At 55.6% G+C, this 20,576-nt stretch overlaps 1 protein-coding gene across 1 annotated transcript; it reads right to left on the bottom strand.

Moving 5' to 3' along the window:
- Positions 1–1,328: 1,328 nt before the first annotated feature.
- On the bottom strand, positions 1,329–2,987 carry ITPRIP (inositol 1,4,5-trisphosphate receptor interacting protein; the record flags this gene model as incomplete). Its single annotated transcript, XM_084246257.1, has 1 exon — positions 1,329–2,987. One exon carries the CDS (start codon positions 2,985–2,987, stop codon positions 1,329–1,331), a length of 1,659 nt encoding a protein of 552 aa, XP_084102383.1.
- Positions 2,988–20,576: the final 17,589 nt, after the last annotated feature.

The raw sequence follows: 20,576 nt of genomic DNA, 5'->3' as shown, positions 1-20,576 counted from the left end.
GCGGGGGTCCTCACCTGCCTCCTCCTGGGTCCTCTGCAAGGGTTCCTGAGGCAGTGCCAGGAGGAAATCCCAAAGTGAAGCCACAGTGGAGAGGCAGGTTTCCTGAACCTGGAGAGAGTTACCAGCTCTGAGCCAGCAGAGCCGAGGGGCCTGGAGGCTGCTGGGTGTTCCCAGTCAGCTGGGCCTGTTAGGATCTTCAGGTCTTTATCTGTGTGATCGGCAAGGCCCATCCAGAAAGGGAGCAGTGAGGGGGGCCCTAACGGGGCCACAGGGTCTGCACTGGGGAGCTGGGTGTCCATAGCAGCTCTTGCTTTCAGGCAGACCCTGGTCTGGGATCGGCATCCTCAGGAAAACTCAGGGCAACGGCGAGTTGCACCCAGCGCTGCAACTTTGAACTGGGTATCAGCGGCCAGGCCAGACTATGAGCCATACCCCAGCAACCCAGGTACCAGGCTCCGTTGTTTGCCTGGAGCACTCAGTGTCTCTCTCTAGGTCCGCTTCTACCTTCTGCATAGGCCCTCTCCATACCTACCACACTGTGGTCAGAGAGACCAGCTGCGGAGAGAGTAAAGAGGGGTGAGGGGCTGAGCTTGTACCTAGCACGGGAGGAGGGCCCAGCGTGTCCGGGAAACACGCTGAGGGAAGGGGCAGGGGAGAGCAGGTGAACCCTGAGTGAAACGCATAGTTGAAAAAGCGGCAACGTAGACGTCTTGCTGACACCAAGTACCCACTTCTGTGCAACACAGGCCATTGCCACTTGGGGCCCTGACTCGGGGGCTTTTCTCCAATGTATAAAAAATGGCAGCTCCAGGGAGAGCCCCAGTGTGCAGGCTGGGGGAGGGGGTGGCTGCAAGCTCCCACGTCTGTCCCTTTTCGTGCTCAGCTGCAGATGCCCGGGGCCAAGAGTGAATGTCTGGAAATAAAGGGTGCAGGGTCTTCACGCGGTCCCTGTCCAGATTCCTGCAGACCCTCCATTGGTATTCAAGTCAAGCCTGGGCTGGGGATGTAGAGGATGTCCAAATCAACATTTACATGGTCTCCAACTCAGTGTCCATAGAAGGTTCTGCATCACCCTGACCGTTTGTGGTGATCCAAAAGTAAGCTGCAAGGGGTCAGCCCCGAGCCCAGACAATAGCGTCACCAGCAGCCCCAGCAGCATGAAGGCCAGGCAGCTTCCAGCCGGGAGCGCTGCCTCCCCGGCACTGGCTTCCCTCTGGGCTGAGCCCTGGCTCTCAACAAAGCCCGCGTTGTCCCCCAGGACAGAGCTGCCGGTGCCCTTGGGGTGGGACATGCGGGTGCCTCGTCCCGGCCCTCTTGGCCTGGCTGCTCTATGACGCGACGGCTTTCGGGGGCAGGCCGGTGTGGTCGGAAGGGACATGCAGGGAATACTCGCTGATGAGTGCTGGGGCATTCCTGAGCATCTCATAGAAGGAGTCGACTGTCTTCCGGTAGAGACTTCGCTGTAGGACAAAGGGCCGGAAGAGGTTGAGCGGCTCGGCCCTGCACACGGCCTCGGGGACCCCCAAGGCCTCGGGTAACTTGGGGTTGCCAATGAAAAAGTGATGGAGCTTCTTCTCTAGCAAGCTCTTCTCCAAGAAGCAGAGCAGGTCGTGCAGGCGGGCACCCAGCTGCCCGGCCTTCCAGTCGGCGTCCCGCCGGGCCATCAGGAGGTGCAGCAGGATAGTCTTCAGGTGGTAGTTGCTGAGCGCGCTGGGGCCGGTCAGCCGGCTCTGCTTGGAGAGCAGGAAGGAGGCGATCTGTAGGCAGCTGAGGTGGCAGGCACCCTCGGGCAGTGCCTTGGATACCATCCTGAGGAAGAATCGCTCGTAGACGGCGAAGGAGAGGAGCCAGTCAGTGCTGGACACGGGGCTGCCCCCAGAGGGCTCCCTGGAGAGATGGGAGACAAAGTACATGTTTGAGTCGTCGCACTGGATCACAGGGATCAGGTTGAAAGGCATGAACTTCCCAGAGCGGAACTTTATCCTGAGGGATCCTGGGGTGTCCAGCTGGCCAAAGGCCAGGTCGAACTCGTACTTGTGGGCAATGCGGTGCCAGGCCCTGGTGAGGGCTGTCTGGAACCACTTCATGACCTGCATCGTGTCCAGGTATGAGGAATCTCGGGCACACAGCATGGACCCTGCCTCGGTGCCAGGCCGCCCCAAACTGTTCTTGCCGTGGAGGAGGCACAGCATGTCCTCCCCAAGCTTGGTCTTGCCACAAATACAGCCCAGCATATCCTCCTCGGCCCCGACCACCTTGATCTGGCCGTAGCCCTGGCGATCCAAGGGCACTGAGTGGGCAGAGCACCAGAGCTCTGGGTGGAAGTGGTAGGGCTCTGGGGGCGTGAAGGGCACAAAGAGGTGACACAGCAGCGGCTTGTCCACATGCCAGTTCTCGTACATGCTGTCCACGCCAATGAAGTCCTCCACCTCCATATCTGTGTCCCGGTTGCAAAGGCTCCTCAGGGCTTCCAGCAAGTCATCCACGAAGCCCTCCACGAACTCCCGCGTGCGGGCAGCATCAGCTGTGGCCCCTCGGATGCAGCGCTCATAAAAGTGGCCAAGTGTGGCCTTGTTGGGCAGGGTGAGGCCCCGGAGTGGGGCCCCCTCCAGGCCAGGCAGCTCGTCCTCGATCCCACCCAGGCACTCGGGCGAGGGCCCGTCCTGGTGGTCCTGTCTCCACACCTCGATCACCAGGAAGAGGATCATGCAGAGGGTGCTCCAGAGGTCCCAGGCCGCACGGTTCTCATTCTGCTGCTGGCCCTCTTCTGCCACCTGCTCCACTGCCTCCTTCTCCGTCACCAGCCGCGCCACTTCCTCCTCCAGGCGCAGCTGCTCCAGCTGCAGCTTCTCCTGGTGTTCCCGCATCTTTCGGATGATCTCCTCCTCGTTCTCTGGGACCGTGGCGTTCTCCCTCGGGAACAGCAGTGGGTGGTTGATGATGGCGGTCACCACCACCAGGCATACCCGGAAGAGCTCCAGGGCCATGGCTGGAGTGTCCCTGGGAACACAAAGTGGGATGGTCAGACTGGCCTTCTGCAGCGCCACTTCTTCCCTGGACCTTTGCACCAGCCCCTGCCCCACTGAACTGGAGAATGTCTTAGTGTCCTTTTCCCACCCAACCCACAGTCTCCTCCCAAGTCTCAGTGTCGCGGCGGGAAAAAGAACCACAATGGTCCCCATCGGCGATGCTGGCTCAACAACCAACCATGGGGGGCCTCTTCCCAGACATTCTTCCTTCTGGCATCAGCACCCCACTTTTCTTGGGGACCCAACCCTTTTCTGTTTTCATTCCTTATGTGCTGGGTGACCCATATGGCCAGGCCCAAGGTGACTGGACTATTTATTCCATGGCCCCTCTGGCACTGTGACTGGTTCAAGGATGAGCATAAGCCCATTAGGGCCAATGAGAAGAAGAATTTGTTCTGACCAATGAAAGAAAGGCTCACCCTGTTGCCTAGGCAACAGGATTATACCTGCAGTGCAGGTGGCTCTCAGCTTACCTGAAAGGAGAGATTGCCTGGGAGAGACGCTAACATAGAGGATGGCAGACCCCTCCCCCCAGCCACCTCCAGGTATGCTTGGACTCTGGGGAACCAATTAATACCCCTAAAAGTTTCAATGGGTTTCCCATTACCTGAAACCAAAATAGTCCTGAATCAGACATCCCCTTCTCTCTTTTTGGCAAGTGTGTCTTTCCTCAAGGCAGTAAAGCCTAGTGGTTAAGAACAAGAGGGCTGGTTTCCAAAGCCAGTCCTGTCATTGAGTGGTTGTGTAGCCTTGGGTGTGTCAGCTCACTTCTCTGAGGCAGTTTCCTTGTTGTACAAGAGGAAAGCTATCGCACAGCAACTTCCTGTACCTCTCCTGATCTGGAAGGCCCTACCCCAAATTCAGACAGCAATCCCCTGGCCTTCTCCTGGGTGCCCTCCGCCCCGCCCCTGACAATCTCGGAGACGGCCAGAGTCACTGGGTCACTGGTTTTCCTCTCATGAGGCATCTGAACTTTACATCCAACTTTTTTTTTTTTTTAAGATTTATTTTATTTATTTATGCATACAAGAACTGGGGTGTAGGCGCAGGGGTGCGGGGGGTGAGAAGATTCACAGGGACAGAGTGGGGAGCAGAACAGGCAGATCTACTGAAATACACTGCTGAGGGGAGCAGCAGGTGAGGCAGGAGAGGTCTGCTGCGCCATGTGGGTAGCTCCCTGGCCTGGAATCAAACTCACACCACAGTGGCTGGTATAGTCTGATAGCACCAAGACTTAACCCCTGTGCCACCAGAGAGGCCCTATATTCCTCCAGGAAAAATGGATTTTTAGAACTTTGGGGGAAGGGCTAGTACCTTACAATCCCTGCCACTCAACTCCCAGCAGCTATGACAGAATTGTTAGAAATGCAGAATATCAGCCCCACCCTATGCCCCTGAACTGGCATTTTTCCTGCTCTCTACATTAAAGCCTGAGCAGCACTGTCTTATTCGGAAGCCTTGCATTACACCCTCTGTTCTCCCTAGCAGGAACCTTGGGAATGAACCATCTGCCTTTTCCACTTTCCAGTCCCGTACCTGCTGTGACCTCAGTGAGAAGAGCAAATGACCAACAAAGAGAACCCAAAGGGCTCCTCCCCCACCCTCGGGTACATGCCAACACATGCTGGTAGAAGCTTCTGGGTCTGGTCTGACCCCTTTCTTTTTTTTTTTTTTTTTAAAGATTATTTATTTATGCAAGAACCAGGGCACAGGCCAGAGGTGTGGGAGGGTGAGAGGATTCACCAGAGACAGAGCGGGGAGCAGAACAGGCAGACTGACTGAAATACACTGCTGAGGGGAGCAGCAGGTGAGACAGGAGAGGTCTGCTGTGCCATGTGGGATTCTCGCCGGCCAGCCGGGATCGAACCAGTGCTGCAGAGGCTGCGGACAGCTTCACAGCACGGCACTCAACCGCCTGCGCCACCAGGGAGGTCCCTGAGCCCCTTTCTTGAACTTGGATTTATACCCTGAAAACCACCCATTCTGGTTCTTAACCTAATGGTGCCAAGGAGTGGGAATCTATCACCAGGGAAGGACACCTGTGGCGGTTCTACCTGGCAGTGCCAGCTGACCTGAGTTGCCAGGCTTGGGCAAAGCCTCTCAGATGTGACTCCACCCTGCCACAGCTGCAGGTGTCAGCAAGAACCAAAAGGGTCTGGGGCAGGGGCAGCAGCAATCAGAGCAGACTTCAGTGTATAGACAACTTCAGGCCTCCAGGGTGAGCGCTGTAGCACCCACGTGCCTTCTCCTGAGGAGGAAATGGAGGGCAGGAGAAAGTGGAGGAAGTCAGACTGCAAGGTGGGTGGGGTGAGGAACAGCTGCGGGGGTGGGGGGTATCTAGCAAGCTTTTCTTCCCCAAGACAAGGAGCAGCTTGCTAGATAATTGCAGAAACAGGTCAGTCCGGGTTTCTCCATTAGAGCAACATCAATGGAAAATTTTGCCGGGATGGTCCAAGGCAGAAGTGTGAGGTTGGCTGATTAACGTCAATCGTTGTTTTAAGATAAGGCGTGGGGCACTAATAGCAGCATACCAGGCTGCTGCCAGTTTGGAAATAATTTGGGGGTTTGGAGGGCCTTCTGGGCCCCTTTATGATAAGCAGCCACCTTCAGGCAGGTCCTGACAGGTCACAGCAATAACTTAACAACTCCCAACCCCGGAGGTCAGTTTCCAAGCCAACCCATGCAGATCCCACCAGCTGGGGAGTGACGCCCCACAGTCTTATGACTGGGCGGGACTGGGAAACCCTCCTCCACTCCACTGACAGCTGCCACGGTGCGGCCTGTGTGCGTCCTCCTGCCCGCTGAGGGCGCTGGACTGGGAGGACCACCCTGTGCCGGGACAGCAAGGTTCAAAACCGGAGTGATGGGCTCTGCAGGTCGGGCGCCGGGCTAGGGACCACCACGGGCACCTACTGCCGTCAATTTGCTAATTCCTCAGAACTTCAGTCTCTTCATCTGTAAACTGGAAATCACAATGCTTGCTGCTGTAAAACTTGAGCAAGATAATGCATCGAGAAGCACTTAGCAAAATGCTTGCCCTTGAGCAAGTTTTCTTCCAAAAAGGGTAGCTGGCAGGTAGACATGCTTGCAGGTGTCTGTGATGGAGTGGGCCAGGCCGATGCTCCCAATCAGTACTCTGGGGGGAGTACACCCCCCACCCGGCCCCGGCGTATTCCTGGCAAGCCACGCTGGCACTGACAATATGGTCACAAGCCAGCCGGGAGAGGGGTGCCAGGGAGACAGTCTGGCAGGGTGGCAGGAGCCCAGGCTGCAGACCCCACAGGCCTGGATTTGAATCTTACCCCCTGCTGGGGGGTTTCGGGTAACGGGCTCCACCCTGACGGGGAGCTAAGAACTCATCCTTCTTAAAGGGAGGTTAAGAGAAAGAATGCCCGGCACAGAGACCTTACGGCACCAGCGCTTTCCCCCCTTGGTCTCCACAGACCTGTTTTCTCACCTGCCAAGCACAGCAGCCCTGCCCCGGAGCCAGAGGCGTGGAGGAACGCACGCTCAGAAGTGCTTCGCAAGCACAGATGCGCCCTCGTCACTCAGCCGCCCTGCCTCCCGGCAAAGGGGAGAAGCCCCAGCCTCCTCCTCCTGGAGGTGGGGTTCCCGCTGACTCACTGCTGGCTTCAGCCACCACCTTGCTCCTGAATAACAGGTGGGATTACAGCTGTCATTCCGCTGCCTTTCACCTCTGCGCTGGGAGACACCCTGAGGGCTGGGGAGCAGGGATGTGGCTGCACTGTGCCACTAGGTCGGGCCACACCTCCCCAAGCCGGGTCACAGAGAACACTGCCCTTGGGTCCATGAGGGTCCGAGTGGGTTAATGGGCAGGGATCCAGTTGTTTTAGCTTTTGGAGAGACAGAGGGACAGAACATGAAGCTGGGAGCCTCTCACAAGTTCAAGGACACGAGCACATGTACAAACACACTCTTCCCCATCTGGCTCTGGCACCCAACATCACTGATGTCCATCAGCCTTGGTCCAAGCTCTCACCTCCACGAGGCTGCCCCCCACCCCCACCATGTGTACTCTGAGACACCCAATCAGTAGGCTCAACTTGGAACACAAACCTGGATCTAGGAGGGCTTTTGTCTGTCTGCTTGCCAGGAAATCAGCAGGAAGCATGCTGAGTTCCTCTCCACGCCCACTCCTGCCCACAAGTCTGGCGGCCCATGCAGGTCACAGCTAAACTTAGCCTGGCAAAGGGCCAGGGTCACAGGACAGCGGGGGCGGGGGGTGCAGGGAGGCCTCTGTGTGCCCCGGGTGGAGGGCGCAGGTGGTCTGCCAGGAAGTGGTTTGCTCAGACCCTTCCTCTGAGCCTGGCGAGAAGCCCCAGCCCTGGCCCCACATCACCCCCCTTCCTCCTGACAGCACTTCTACAACAAACCAGGAACAGCAGGAACCTGTGCCGACACACAACCTGTTCATCACCACCCCTTCCTCCCACCTTCCGCTCCCCCCGCCCGGGGCTGCCTGACTGTAGCACCCGGGATCCCTTTCTCATCAGCCCAACAGTCCCCCTGGCCAAAGGTCTCAAAATGTGGTCCCCCACTCAGCGGCACCAGTGTCACCTGGGGCCTTGTTAGAAATGCAGATTTTCAGGTGCAATCCCAGACCTGCTGATCAGACGTTCCAGGGGTGTGGCCTGGCACCGGCGTTTTCATGGGCACCACAGTTGGTTCTAATGCCCACTCCAGTCTGAGAGCAAAACCACCCCCTCCGGAGCAGGGCCAGGCCTCCAGTGGGAGGAGGCAGGGCTCCTGCAGTGCCCAGCAGCCCAGACCCTTGAGCTCACAGGGGTTTGCCCCACACCCAGCGTGTCAGATGCAATTAGTTCTGCTAATTACAGCAGCAAAAGCGGCCTGGGCCCTGGCATCATCTTCGGGACCTGAAAGGAGCAGCTGATGTGTTTCCTGATGAAATGGAATAAAGGAGGTGGGTTGGTGACCGGGGAGGGCCCCGCTAGCCAGGCCCTGTGGAGTCACTCAGGTCTCTTTCCCACTACTTGTGTTCTGGGCCTCTGAAAAATACCAGGCCAAGTGGGGCCCAAACTGTTGCAATCCCCGCTGCACACCAGCTCTTGTGTGGCTGGTTTGAAGGCCCACTAATGAGGTATGCAGTCATTTGCGGGGAGGGAAATCAAGCCACAAATTCGAGACAGTCAGCATTTAGAGTGGTACCAACCTAAGCCAGCTTTACAGATGAGGAAACTGAAGGCTAAACAGGAGGTGCCTGACTGGGAGGGTGGGTAGGAGGTGGCCCGGGCAGGCTGGACATTCCCCTGAAGAACCTCACAGGGAGGGTGTTGAAAGGATCTAGCACAGACAGCAGGGGAGATGTGAAAGGTGATGTTTTCATTAACTCTGCATGTGTCTGTCACTGGATCTCCAGGACAGCAGTTCGGTGGTTGTACTCACCCTGATTTATGAAGGGGCTGATGGTCAGGGAGGGTCACTGCGTGGCCTCTGAGGTTCTCTGGTCTGCGTGTGTGACTGGGTCCGTGCCCTCCCCTGTTCCTCACCTGCCTGCCCTTGTCCACCCAGGGCTCATGGGAAACTGCGTGAGCCCTGCCACCTCCCCCCGCCCAGCGGTACCTCCCTGGCAGCAGTGCCAGTGGTGACCACTAACATCATCCAGGCTGGCTGTCCCCCAGGCTTCCCAGGCCTGGGAAATCAGGACCTTAAGAAAGCACTGGTTGCAGGCAGAGGCTTGAGGTCAGAGGTTAACTCTAAGGCCTGGAGTCCGAACCCTTGGAGGGCCTCCCCTCTGGCCTTTGTCCTCCCGACTCCAGGCTTCTCTCTAGCAAACCCCTTTCTCCTTGTCTGACTCAGGAGCCAGTCTGCACAGATGGCCGGGTAGGAGCAGCTCTGAAGGCTTCCCATCCAACATGACGCTCGCACCCTCTGGACGGGCTCCCCTGTGGGAGGGGAGAAAGGCCTGCACCCCAGCAAGGACCAGACCACAGAGCTACCACGGGGCATCCTGACCGAGGTCTCCCTTCATGTCACCCCAAACAGGTAGGGGGTTGGGGGTGCTGAGTAATACTGTGGGTGGGTTGGCCCAGGCAGCAGGGGGAGAGGTGGGCAAAGAAAGGAAGTGAAAAAGAGGAAGGAAGAAGACCAACGGAAAGCAGTTGAGAAAGTGACCAGAAAGGGTTCAGTTCTGGGCGGCGCCTCCTCTTCTCGGTGTCTCAGTAGCTGCCCCTTCCCTCCCCACCTCCAGGGTCACCTTCCGTCCCTCCCACTGGACAGGACCCCTCTCTTGGCCTCCAGCCTGCCTCCCTCATGGCCACTGGGGCTGGGGAGCTAAGTAGTGGGGATGGGGCCAATTGGGCCACCCCTGGTTTTCCTAAAGGGAGAGCCACACAGGGCATTTACCCAGAATGGCACAATCTTTTCCTGAGTCAGAAATCTGGATTTTATGAAGTCTCCCGATAATCAGTGTTGACGACAACTTCACAAATGCTTTAGGAGCCATGTGAGCCAAATAGAATATGTTGAGTGGGCCACCCAAGCCTGTGGGCCCATCTGCAGCCCCCCTGACCTGCTGCCCCTACCCTGCACCAAGCATTCCTCAAGGTTACCCTTGACCGGGGCCTTTGCTCAGCAATGTCATCCGCTGCTATTCCTTCCGCATCCAGGGCCCTCAGCCCCCCAGCCTTAACCTTTCCCCATGAGCCAGTCCCGACTGGCCCAGAGTCTCCCAGTTGGCCCCAAAAGCCTCCCTTGGAATAATCACAACCAGCATTTGTGAGGCTGGCGATGTGCCAGGCCTGTGCTGGGGGGCTTACACAAAGGCCTCCTACCGCCTCCGCTGCCTCTTCAGGGACAGAGGAAAAGAGGCCACACTGTAGCCTGACGGGTGTGCACCAAGGGATCTAGGAGCAGGGCCCGCCCCTAACCAAGGCGATTCTCCATACTGGAGTTTGGACCTGGGCTCAGAAGGACCAGGGATCAAGTGTGAGCCCTGGGGAGGATGGGGAAGCAGGACAGAATAAGAGAGGGCAGGGAGGAGAGACCGCCTCCCCCACGCCGGGGTGAGGTGGGCCTGCCGATGTCCATGTGGGGGAGTCTGCACTGCGAGGTGAGCAGCCTTGCCCCTGACGTGAGCTCTGCGGTCACTGCCTGAGAACACGGCCACATGCACAGAGGAAAGCAGTGGCTTCTTGAGACCCACTCTCGGAAGAAGGAGGGGTTTCCAAAAGGCCACCAGGATGCCAACCCCACCTTCTGGACGGGTCATGGAGCCGGCCAGCCGGGGCACAGGAAGGACAGTGGCCGGGGCTCCGCCAATGTGGGTGGGAGAGCTTAGTCCTACCCATTCCGGCTCCTCTGTCAGCAGCTCAGGCTCAGCCCTTGGTGAGCAGAGGATACAAGAGGCAGGGAAGCCATCAATCTCCCAGGAAGGACACGGCGTCCTTCAGCAGAGGCCCCAACCCACAGGAGTTGTGGAAATTCACAGCATCGTGGGGCAGACAGACAGACAGACTGACTGAGGCCTGGTGTCCACAGTGGCAGGGTGAGGGAAGAGGCTCAGGGATGACAGAAGGTCTGAGGGTGCCAGTTCTGTGTCCCTCCATACAAGCCCCCGGGGTTCATCCCGGGCCCCAAGAGAGTGCCTGTATTTGGAAGAAGGGTTTTAAGGAATTATGGATGTCATTCACAAGGAAACTGAGATGAGATCATCCCAGGTGGGCCCTAAATCCAAACAAGTGTCCTTCTAGACAGACAGCCAAGGAGGAAACGAGAAGGTGATGAGAGGGAGGCGGAAGCCGTAGCTTGGGGGCCCGGGCCGAGCTTTCAGACTCTGGCCTTTAGAGCTGAGAGAGAATACAGTCCTGCTGCTTTAAGCCGCATTTTGTGACATTTTGTTAAGGCTGCCCTCAAAGACCACGGCCCCAATGTTCCCCACACCCCGCTTTCCCCACCTTTCTTCCCCACTAACTTCTCTGCGGGTCACCTCCAGAGCCCCAGGTATCTCTGTGGCAGCCTTTCCTCTGTGCACCAGCTGGGGATCCCTGTCCAGATGGGCCTAGATCTCTAGGATCAGCTCCTCTGAGTGCTCCCTAATTCCCAGCCAGCTCTGGCCCCCCTGTTACAGCCCTGGCCGGCTCCCTTCCCACTTCTGTGGGCTTCTGTCTCCAAGAGATACAGGTCTGGCTTTCCATCTGAGCCTGGTTCCAACTAGCTTTGGGGGGGTCCCTTGGCCTCCTTCCTGACTGCCCCAGTCATTTCAGATCACCTACTGTCCCTTGAACACCTCCACACTGTCCACCAGCCCCTGCACCATGTCCACACCTCACACCTCTGCAGCCCAAACCTTACGCAGTGGTGCGCACACCCTCACACCCCAGAAACTCAAGGGTCTTCCTGACCCCTCCCCCACTGGTCAACTTCTGACAAACCTTTCCTAAAGGGATAGACCTGGGAAGGCAGACAGGCAGTTATGAAGGGCCTCTGGCTGGCGCCCACAGCAGGCCCCAAGGAAGGCTCACTCTCCTGAGAACCTCTAGCCCATTTCTCAGGCAGGAGCCCAAGGTGCATGTTGAGCAATTTCTCAAGGTCTCATATTTAAATAGGAAGAGAATAGAGAAGCCTGAAGTCCTGCTGGGGCCCAGCTCCAGGCCTGCTCTCTCCTTGGGGGTCCTATCCTGTTCTTTCACCCATGGGCTTCCCGACCCCCTCGACCCACATTCCCCAAGGCGCCTGGCAGGGACCAAATGCTGTGCTGCTTGCCTGCTAAGGAGACCACGCTATCCAGGGGAGCCCTTGACCCCAGACACTGGCCTCCATTCTTAGGAAGGATGCACTTCCTGCAGCCAGTGTGCTCTGAGGGGCCTCCCCCATTCCTGGATTCCTGCCTCAGATTTCTAGACCTGAAATCACAGGCGCGTGTTCACAATAGAAACTCCTGCTAACCTTCCCCCCCACAATGAGGCAGCCTCTTCTGTGGTCAGACGTGGGCTGTCTAGAGTATTTCCCAGAACTCCCCCTTGCCAGCACCCTGTCTCAGCCATCCCCCTCAGGCAAGATGCCAGGGCTCCCCAAACTTGAGCCCCTTTTTTCTCTCCAACCAGTTTCTCTCCACTCTCCCCCTGGGGCAGGGAGGGAGGCTGCAGCCGGGGAAGCAGGCTCCAGACAATAGCGAAAGCTCTGGCTAGAGGAACCGGAGAGTAAACACAAAGGACAGCTGAGGGGGAACAAAGCCCCTCCCCTAGGGCGCCCCTCTCTGGAGCAGGGGATGGACGGAATTAAATAAACCAGGGCACCTGGCAGCCACTTCCTTGTGATCCCTGGGTGGAAACAAAAGAGAGACCAGCTAAGAAACCTGGCCCCCAGGGCCGCGGTAGACCCCTGGGGCTTTTCCCTGGACACAAAAAGGCCAGTTTCTCCCCGACACCCCCATCTCCACCCCAGCTGCTTACTCACGTCCTGAGTTAGAGGGATGCTGGTCCCCACGCAGTGAAATCCCAGGCAGTTCTCGCACCCTGGTCCCCTGAGGCTGGGGCGGTACCTGACACAAAGCCTGGGCCCCAGCTGGGCTGCAGAGAGGGGGGAGTCGGGAGGATGGGAAGGGCTCAGGGCCTGCTGCACACACACGCACATACACACCCTCAAGAGCTGTGCCTGCAAGATCTAAAAACCCCTTTCATCTTAATAAAGGGGAACAGTGAGAGACACAAAGGCAAGGAGGAGGCCAACCCAGTTGTAAAAAAGCATTAAAAGCTTGTGCTGGGCCTCTTGGCTTGCAGAGACCAGGCAGAGAAGGGAGCCAAGTCTGCCTGCCTCCCACACCAGCACCGCATCAGAGCAAAGCAGTGTTCCTGTCGGGACTCAGCGGGCCCAGACAGTAGGGCCTGGGACAGTTAGCAAAATTACCCCAGAATCATCTACAGCCGCACAGTCATACTCCATGTAAATTGCACAAAACAGAACAACCACCTGCAACCAACCACGTCATTTCTCCAGTCACTGGGCTGGAGAGAGGTGGAGTGATACCTGTGCCCTGGCTTCTGCCCAAGGCTGCACCGGGCATGGAGCAGGTGTTCCTGAGCCAGTGACAGGTACGCACAGGTCGAGTTGGGGTGGGCGGCAAGAACATATTCCTGCCCCCAAGGTCATCCAGAAAGAAACAGTCCACAGCGCTTCACCTCAGACTGCAGAGCAGGGTGGGGCCACACTCTGGAATCCGGCTTGAATCCTCTCTACCACTTGCTAAGACAAGAGTACCTGCTTAAGGTATGGCAGTCAAATGGTGGCCCCCCACAAGGGGCACTGCTCCCCCACACTGGTATTGATAAGGCTGGCTCCTTTTGATTTGCTAAATCTTCCTGGGTGCATCTAAGGGACATTTCTGGGAAGAGGGGGGACAGAAACTCCAGAGGCCTGGAGACATGGCTACGTTGTCTCTTCCAACTATTTTCCTCTCAAGGCTGGGGGCAGGGGTGACATGGGGAGAGTGAGAAGGGTGAGCTGGGGCACTTGTAACTCCCTCCCCCTGGTCTAGCAGCATCAACACTGACCACTGATGCCCCTCCAGACTTTTGAACATCTAGAAGGAGAGGCCAGTGTTAGTCTCTGAGGTCAGGCACTAAAGGTGCAGGCATGCCACAAATGCTTGCTTGTGGATGGAGGGAGCAAGGGTGGAGGGATGGATGATGGATGGATGGATGGAGTCAGAACTCACTTCTGAAGTGGTAGTAGAGTGGGAGTCCTCACTGAGTTCTAAGTTACTGAGGGTGCAAAACCCCTTCAGACATGGCCCAGGAGACAAACTGCAGGGGGTCAGGTCGGAATGGCCCTCATCTAACAGCAGGCTGACCCACTGCCAGTGTGTAAATTACCAGGAATGAACCCCAAAACATAAGTCTATCTGACCCCCAGCTGCTTCTCCCCTTGACACCCACCTCCTTGCTCCCGAGTCTTGCAGAAGTGGAAGCCAAATGGAGGATGCCAGGGTTTGGTGCAAATTAGGTAAGAGAAGGAGCACAGAAGTGACCCTGCCAGCTTGATGAGCAAATCTCCCTATCTAGAGAAAACCGGGCAAGCTGCCCTGGCAAGCTCCCTATCTAGAGAAAACCAGGCAAACTGGGGGGGGGGGGGGGTTAAGTAAACTGCACCACATTTCTTGAGATTTAAGCATTATGCAAAATGTTTTACGCATCTCATCTTACAATTAACCTCTAGGGAAGCACCCCATCTCACAGCTAAGGAAAGTGAGGCACAGAGAGATCAAGTCACTCACTCAATACCACAGAGCTGGGATTTGAACCCAGGACTGTCTGCCCTTCAAGATAAGGGTCTTCACATGACGCTGTCTGCTCAGTGAGCTGGTGGTACCTGCAAGCATTAGACAAGCACTCAGGGGATTTCCTTCCCTGCGCTGTTCAGGGCACGGCAGCTGACAAATTAGGTAAAGGTGGGCCTGAAGCAGGAAAGAGCATAGGAGGCTCCTTTCACCCAGAGATCCTGTGAGGGTCACCTGGGCTATCTGAGATGACCTTTCAGCCAAAAGGACAGGGAGACGTCTTCAGCAGGGCCTTACTGAGGGGGCCTCTGACAGTGGATGGTACATTTTAGGGCAAGGCACCAGGGAGGAAGTAGCCTGAATGCAGGAGGGAGTATTGGGGGGAATGGGATGGGACTCCAGAGCAGCAGTGGGGCCGTGAGGCCTAAGCATCCCCTGCCCCATACCCCTCCTGCCCAGTCGCACTACGATCCTACCTCCTCAGAGACTCCGGAACAAAGTCTCCCCAAACAAAGGACCTTTTCATGAACTCCAGGCGGGTCCCCTGTCTGCTACTAAGAAGGCTATTGAAATAGCTCCCAAGAGAACAGTCTGTTATGAGCACGTGGTTTTGCAGCAACAAGCAGGGCTGGAATCAGGACAAGGCCCTCTCCTTTTGGCTAGATGTGAGTTGGTAGACGTTCCTGCGTCAGCTGCAGGGACGTGACCTTGAGGGAGGACGCAGGAGCGATGCGTGCAGGGCAGCTTCAGAGCTGAGCCCCTCCGTCTGGGCAGTGAGGGTCCTTGTTATTCCCCGGGAAGCCAGCCATTTGAAAGCTGTGGGCTTTGCATTTTTTTTAGGGGCTTCCACTGGATGATCTCCAAGTACTCCGAACTTTGTCTGGTTTCGGCTGCTACTGTCCCCATCACACACACGGTGAAATTGAGCCCCATCTGCTAATGTCACAGAGTGGCCACGGCAGGAAGGGACCGGAGTTGGTGGCCTGCCTCACCTCTGACACTCAGACTACAGGGTCTGTATGCGACAGTCACTGGACATCCAGCAGTGCCCTGGGGTAGGAGAAAGAGACTGAGGCTCCAGGAGGCACAGATCTGGGTTTGAATCACACCTCTACTGTTTTTTTTTTTATTCTATTTTTAAATATTTATTTATTTATGCATATAAGATCTAGGGTGCAGGCCTGAGGTGTGGGGGTGGTGGTGGTAAGAGGATCACTAGAGACAGAGTGGGGAGCAGAACAGACAGATCTACTGAAAAACACTGCTGAGGGGCACAGCAGGTGAGACAGGAGAGGTCTGCTGCGCCATGTGAGTCAGTTCCCTGGCCGGGGAGTGAACTTGTGCTGCAGTAAGTAGCTGGTGATAGGTTTACAGTGCTGAGACTTAACCCCTTGCACCACCTGGGAGACCCCCTCTACTGTTTTTAGCTGGGACTGTGGGCAGGTTGCTTGGCCTCTCTGAGCCTATTTCTTTACCTGTAAAACTAGAATAACATCTACCTCTAAAGGGTAGTGGAATAGAGAGAAACAAATGATGGAAAGCCCTTAGGATGGAGTTTTGCATAGGGTAGGTGCTCAATTATTTTTTTTAAAGTTGTTCTATTTTTATTTACAAAGGAGTGTGACAGTTGATTTGGGGCCCAGCTGCTTTGTAAACAGAAGCACAATTTGCAAATTATGTTCTCTGCTAATGACGCTGTAACTTTCATTTGTAATCCTGAAAAAGCTACTTTCATATAAAAATTAGGGCAATTACTTTAGCCACTGACATGCTGGATGCCAGAGAGGCATTCAGCTAGGTTAAACCATCTGAAGTTCTGGCAAGTTTTACAAGCCAGAAAATTTAGTCAGACACCTTCAAGCTGTTCTGCAAAGCATTCCTGTTCCGAGCCCTCCATAGCGACAGACCTCACGGGTCCCCAGCTCTTCCCCTGTCCTGTCAGGGCAGGGAGCGCTTCCTTTCCTGCTTCTGCCACCCTTTGAGCTGGCACCTGACAGCCCTGCTTAGAACTGCTGTCTTAAGGACCGGAGGCCTCATCCTCTAAGATGTGGCTGCAGCCACAGGTCCCCAAATCAGGAGCATCAAAATTGCTGAGTGAATTTAGCCTTATAAACAGCACTGTCCTGGGGTCCTCCTTTGGCAGAACACAGCTGACACCAAGGCTGTCTTTTCCAACACCAGCCCCTAAGCCTCCGTTGTATCTCCAGCACCTCCAAATTCCTGCAAGAGCCACTTGGGAAGGAAGAGATTTCATGGTTTAATATAAACCATCAGGGAAATGAGAGGTGAAGTCTGAGAATCTGCCTCTACTTCCAGTTGTACCAACCCCCAGGCAGGGAATTCCAGACATTCCTCCTCTGGTACATTGATCCTGAAGCTCGGGAGGCAGTGACGCCCGAGCAGAGCAAGCATCACTCAGTCAGGGCTGAAGGCTCCCTCAGTTCCCACAGCAAGCCTGGCATCCTCTGTCTCACCGAGCTTTGGGGCCAGGGAGGAGGGAACACCTTTCTGCCATTGCTCGCGTCTGCTCTCCCTATACCCCTTCACCATCCAGGCTGCAGAAGGGAGGCCAGAGCCGTGGAGATTGCCACAATTCCTGTCAGGCCCTTTGCCCTTGTTTAGAGAACCAAACAGGGCTGTAAGGGTGAACAGGGAACTCTTCCAAACTCAGAACCTGAAGCTCCACCGTCACCCGGCTAGTGGCCCAGCCCTTCATGCAGACCCGCCACCTCCCCACTGCCCGGTCTCCCAGAAACACACCTGGGGCTGTCACGCTGGCGGAGCTCCTTCCCTTCAACATGTGGCTTACAGTTGGAGTGGTTCTTGTTCCTCCCTGTCTACCTGAAGGTGGAGGTGTTGCCTTAGGCAACAGTGATGTCACCGATAAGGTGCTTCCATTCTGCTGATGTCACCGGTGGGCCACTGGGAAGGGGGGGGGAGTGTGCTTTCTATGGAAGACACCACAGGTCCCAACCCCTAGGGAGAACCCTACAGGCCTTGTGGGCACTCCCAGATGACCCTCCGCCTCTCCCCTCTGGATGTCTGTGGCAGGGAGGCCTCAAGTCTGACTTTCCCTCCCCCAGTCCGAGAAAGGTTGACTTGCTGCTCCGCCCTCAGTCCTGAGCAAACCACCCACAGGACACTGAGGAGCTCCTCCCTCTCACCACAAGGGCCAGGCAGAGTCCCTCGACCTTGCCTTTGCCCGGACCTCAGAAGAGGGAGCAGTGGCTCTGACAGAGGAGCCTGGGGCCCCATCTGGCAGAGAATGCAGATCTTTCACCTCTCTTAGAGCTCATACTGGCCGGGTTGCACATCTGACCCAGGTGCTGTGTTCAGAGGTTTCGATGCATACCCTGTGAAAACACTGTCCCCATTTTACCGGTGACAAAACCGAGGCTTTAAATAGTCAAGGCACTTGCCCACATACTGAGAACACCCAGCTACTAAGCAGTAGAGCCAGGATTCAACCCACATCTGCTCTACTCCAAGGTCCACCTGGCCCTTGGCTCTGGGGCACCTGGGGACTGTGGCTTACTGACGATAAGGGGCCTGCGCAGAGACCAGAGTCCTTGAATTCCACAAAGAATGGCTGGGCAGGCCAGGTGGCCTGAGATAGCCAAAGCAAACCTGCTTCACCCCCATGCTCACCCAGGGACTGCGGTACATGGCTCTCATGGCTCTGCCCCGGCCCTCTCACAAGCTAATTAGGGACAAGCCTTCTTTGTTCTGCCCTCAGTTTCCTGTTGACCCAGCCCACCTGACTAACCTCTTGATTTGTATTTGGCATTTACCCCCATGGCCTGGCCCTCCAACCTTGAAATTGTACAACACTTATTTAACTTATGCAAATGTACCTCTATCTAGCTGGGAGCTCATGCTTATAAAACACTAAAATAAAAATAGCAAAATTATAAAAGAAAGGGAGAAAATCCTGCCCTTGAGGGACTGGCCCCTCTGGGGGGCCAGTGCACACAGCGGTCTGAGCAGAGTACTGGTCTATTGGGCAGGTATCATAACGGCAACAGAACCCCATGCTTCTGGGCTGTCACTATCCCCTCAGCTGCCTGTCCTGCTCTGATTCCAGCTTCCAAACACAAACTGCCTTGAAATATATTTTTCCATGCGGCTTGCTCAGGATGCAGGGAACGGATATCATCCAGACAATGTGATGGTCACAAAGTCTCCTGGCAAATTAATAAATTAGCATTCTGATTTGTACACCCACATCTGGAAGGTTTCTCAAGGTGACTCAGTAGCCTAGATCTAAACCATTCTGAAAATCGTGGAGATGGGGTTTCTGAGTGGACATGGCTAGTACCAGACACTGGGACAGGTGACCCGATCCCCAGACACCTCCCTTATGGGCGACACCAGCCGTCCCAGGAGACATCGTGACTTCCTCACTGGCTGAGAAGTCTATTTTGCTTAAAACACCATCAGAGACAGTATGTTGTAAATGCTCTGTTCCAGCTAATTAGGTGCTGAAGTGTCTAGTGTGGAAAATAAGTGATCATCTATAAGCTGGGGCTGAGAAGCCCTTTTGGGAAAGAAGCTTGGGAAGGGGATACTTGCAGGGAGACAGGACCTGGAAAGGCCTGGGGGACTGGCTGAGAAGTGTCAGGAAGGTGGGTTTGAATGCTCCCCACTTGTTTTATCCCTGGGTTAGAGAGCTAGTAGCTGGGGCCTTTTCCCTCTGCAACACGCCCAGGTGGCACTTACTCATCACTCCCTTGCCAGGCCCCAAACTGGATTTGCCACCTCTTGCCACCCAGTGATTAAGAAGGAAAATCTTTCCATGCTTGGGCCGGCCCCATCGCCATCAGCCATCAGGATGGCTTGGCCACTTTCTTTCCTTGCCTTTCTACTGCCAAATGACTTTTCCATCTTTACTCTGAGCAGAGAGCGAGTATTTCTACCTCGACAAAGAAAGAAAAAGGCAACTGCTCTTTCCTCTTTCCCATGAGGACCCCCAACTAAACGAGCTTTGGATGCTTGACCTGCTTCTTGCTCTGTGAATCTCAGTGATTGGGACTCCAGGTTCCTGAATACTGAACTTCCCTGAGTCTTAGTTTCTGCAGCCATGATATGGGGATGACAGGCTATTACAAAAAAAAAAATGTGACAAGTGTTAAGCCCTCGATAATTGTTGGTTATCAGGGCTGCTGCGGACAGGTGGTGCACTGCTCAAGGACACCTGGCGGGGGCGGGGGGGCAGCTTCAGTGCCACTTGCCCAACTATGTGCCTTGGCTATGTCCACCCAGATAAGGCTCTTTTTTGGAAATGATACCAAGGAGTTCCCCCAAAAGGAGGAATTTATTTTAATTTACACCAGGGGTGGAATGGGCTTGCAGTAGCCCTGAAGGTTCTTATTGTCCATTCTTGCTATTCTTGTGACTATGTCCCCTTGGCCAGCAAGACTGCATTAGTCCAGCGTGGTCTCAGCTCCCCAGCATGCCTGGAGGGCCAGCTCCCTTAGGACACTTCCCACTCCCAAGCCCCTGCAGGCTGCCCTACTACCTCAACTAGTGAGGGGAACTCTCAGCTCCAATATCGAGCCAGCCTCAGACTCTGAAGGGAATGTCTTTGGAATGCTGATGCCACTTTCTCTGCTGACAGTCCTGGGCAGCACATTACCTACTGAGTGGCTCCAGTTGCTGCAAAGTTTCTTCTTCTGCATAAGTAAGATCCCTCTTCTGCTTCTCTGAGCCTCTGAGGCCAGAAGAGCAAGTCCCCTTTCCTGAAGTGACAATGCCAAGGTTTCCAAAGGCCACAGTCCAGTCTACCTCGGCTTCTCACCCCTCAGTCTACTCTAGGCTCATTCCCTTTGCCCCAAGAGATGCACTTCCCAGCCTTCCTTTTCATCCCCTCACCTCTGGACACCTCCCTGGTGACCCCCCCCCCCCCAAGAATTGGCTTGTGTATTCCAGATGCCCTACCCTACTCCAGCTCCCACCCACCCACATAGACCCATGTCTATCAGACAGAATCCTTCACCTTCTTTCTCTTTATTGACCCCAAGGGATCCAAGAATGGAAAAATACAAAATCAGGATTCTTGCAGATATCTTCTTGGGTGGGCAATTCTGCCAGAAGCCTCTACCCAGAAGTTCCTCGATGAGGGGCTAAAAGTTCACCCACCACCCTTGGCTTCCCTCATGTGTGCTGCAGGGACCGCCGGCAGCTGTTCCTGGTGAGGCAAAATGTCTGGGATGATGGCACCAGGTTAAAAGTTCAAATCCTTGCCCCCTGAAAGCCAGAGTTTTGAAACTGCACCATATTTGAAAATGACCAAG

The sequence above is a fragment of the Talpa europaea genome, assembly GCF_964194135.1.
Source record: "Talpa europaea genome assembly, chromosome: 10".
Lineage (NCBI taxonomy): Eukaryota > Metazoa > Chordata > Mammalia > Eulipotyphla > Talpidae > Talpa > Talpa europaea.
Note: the sequence above shows the minus strand (reverse complement) of the source record. Positions and strands in the feature narration are given on the sequence as shown.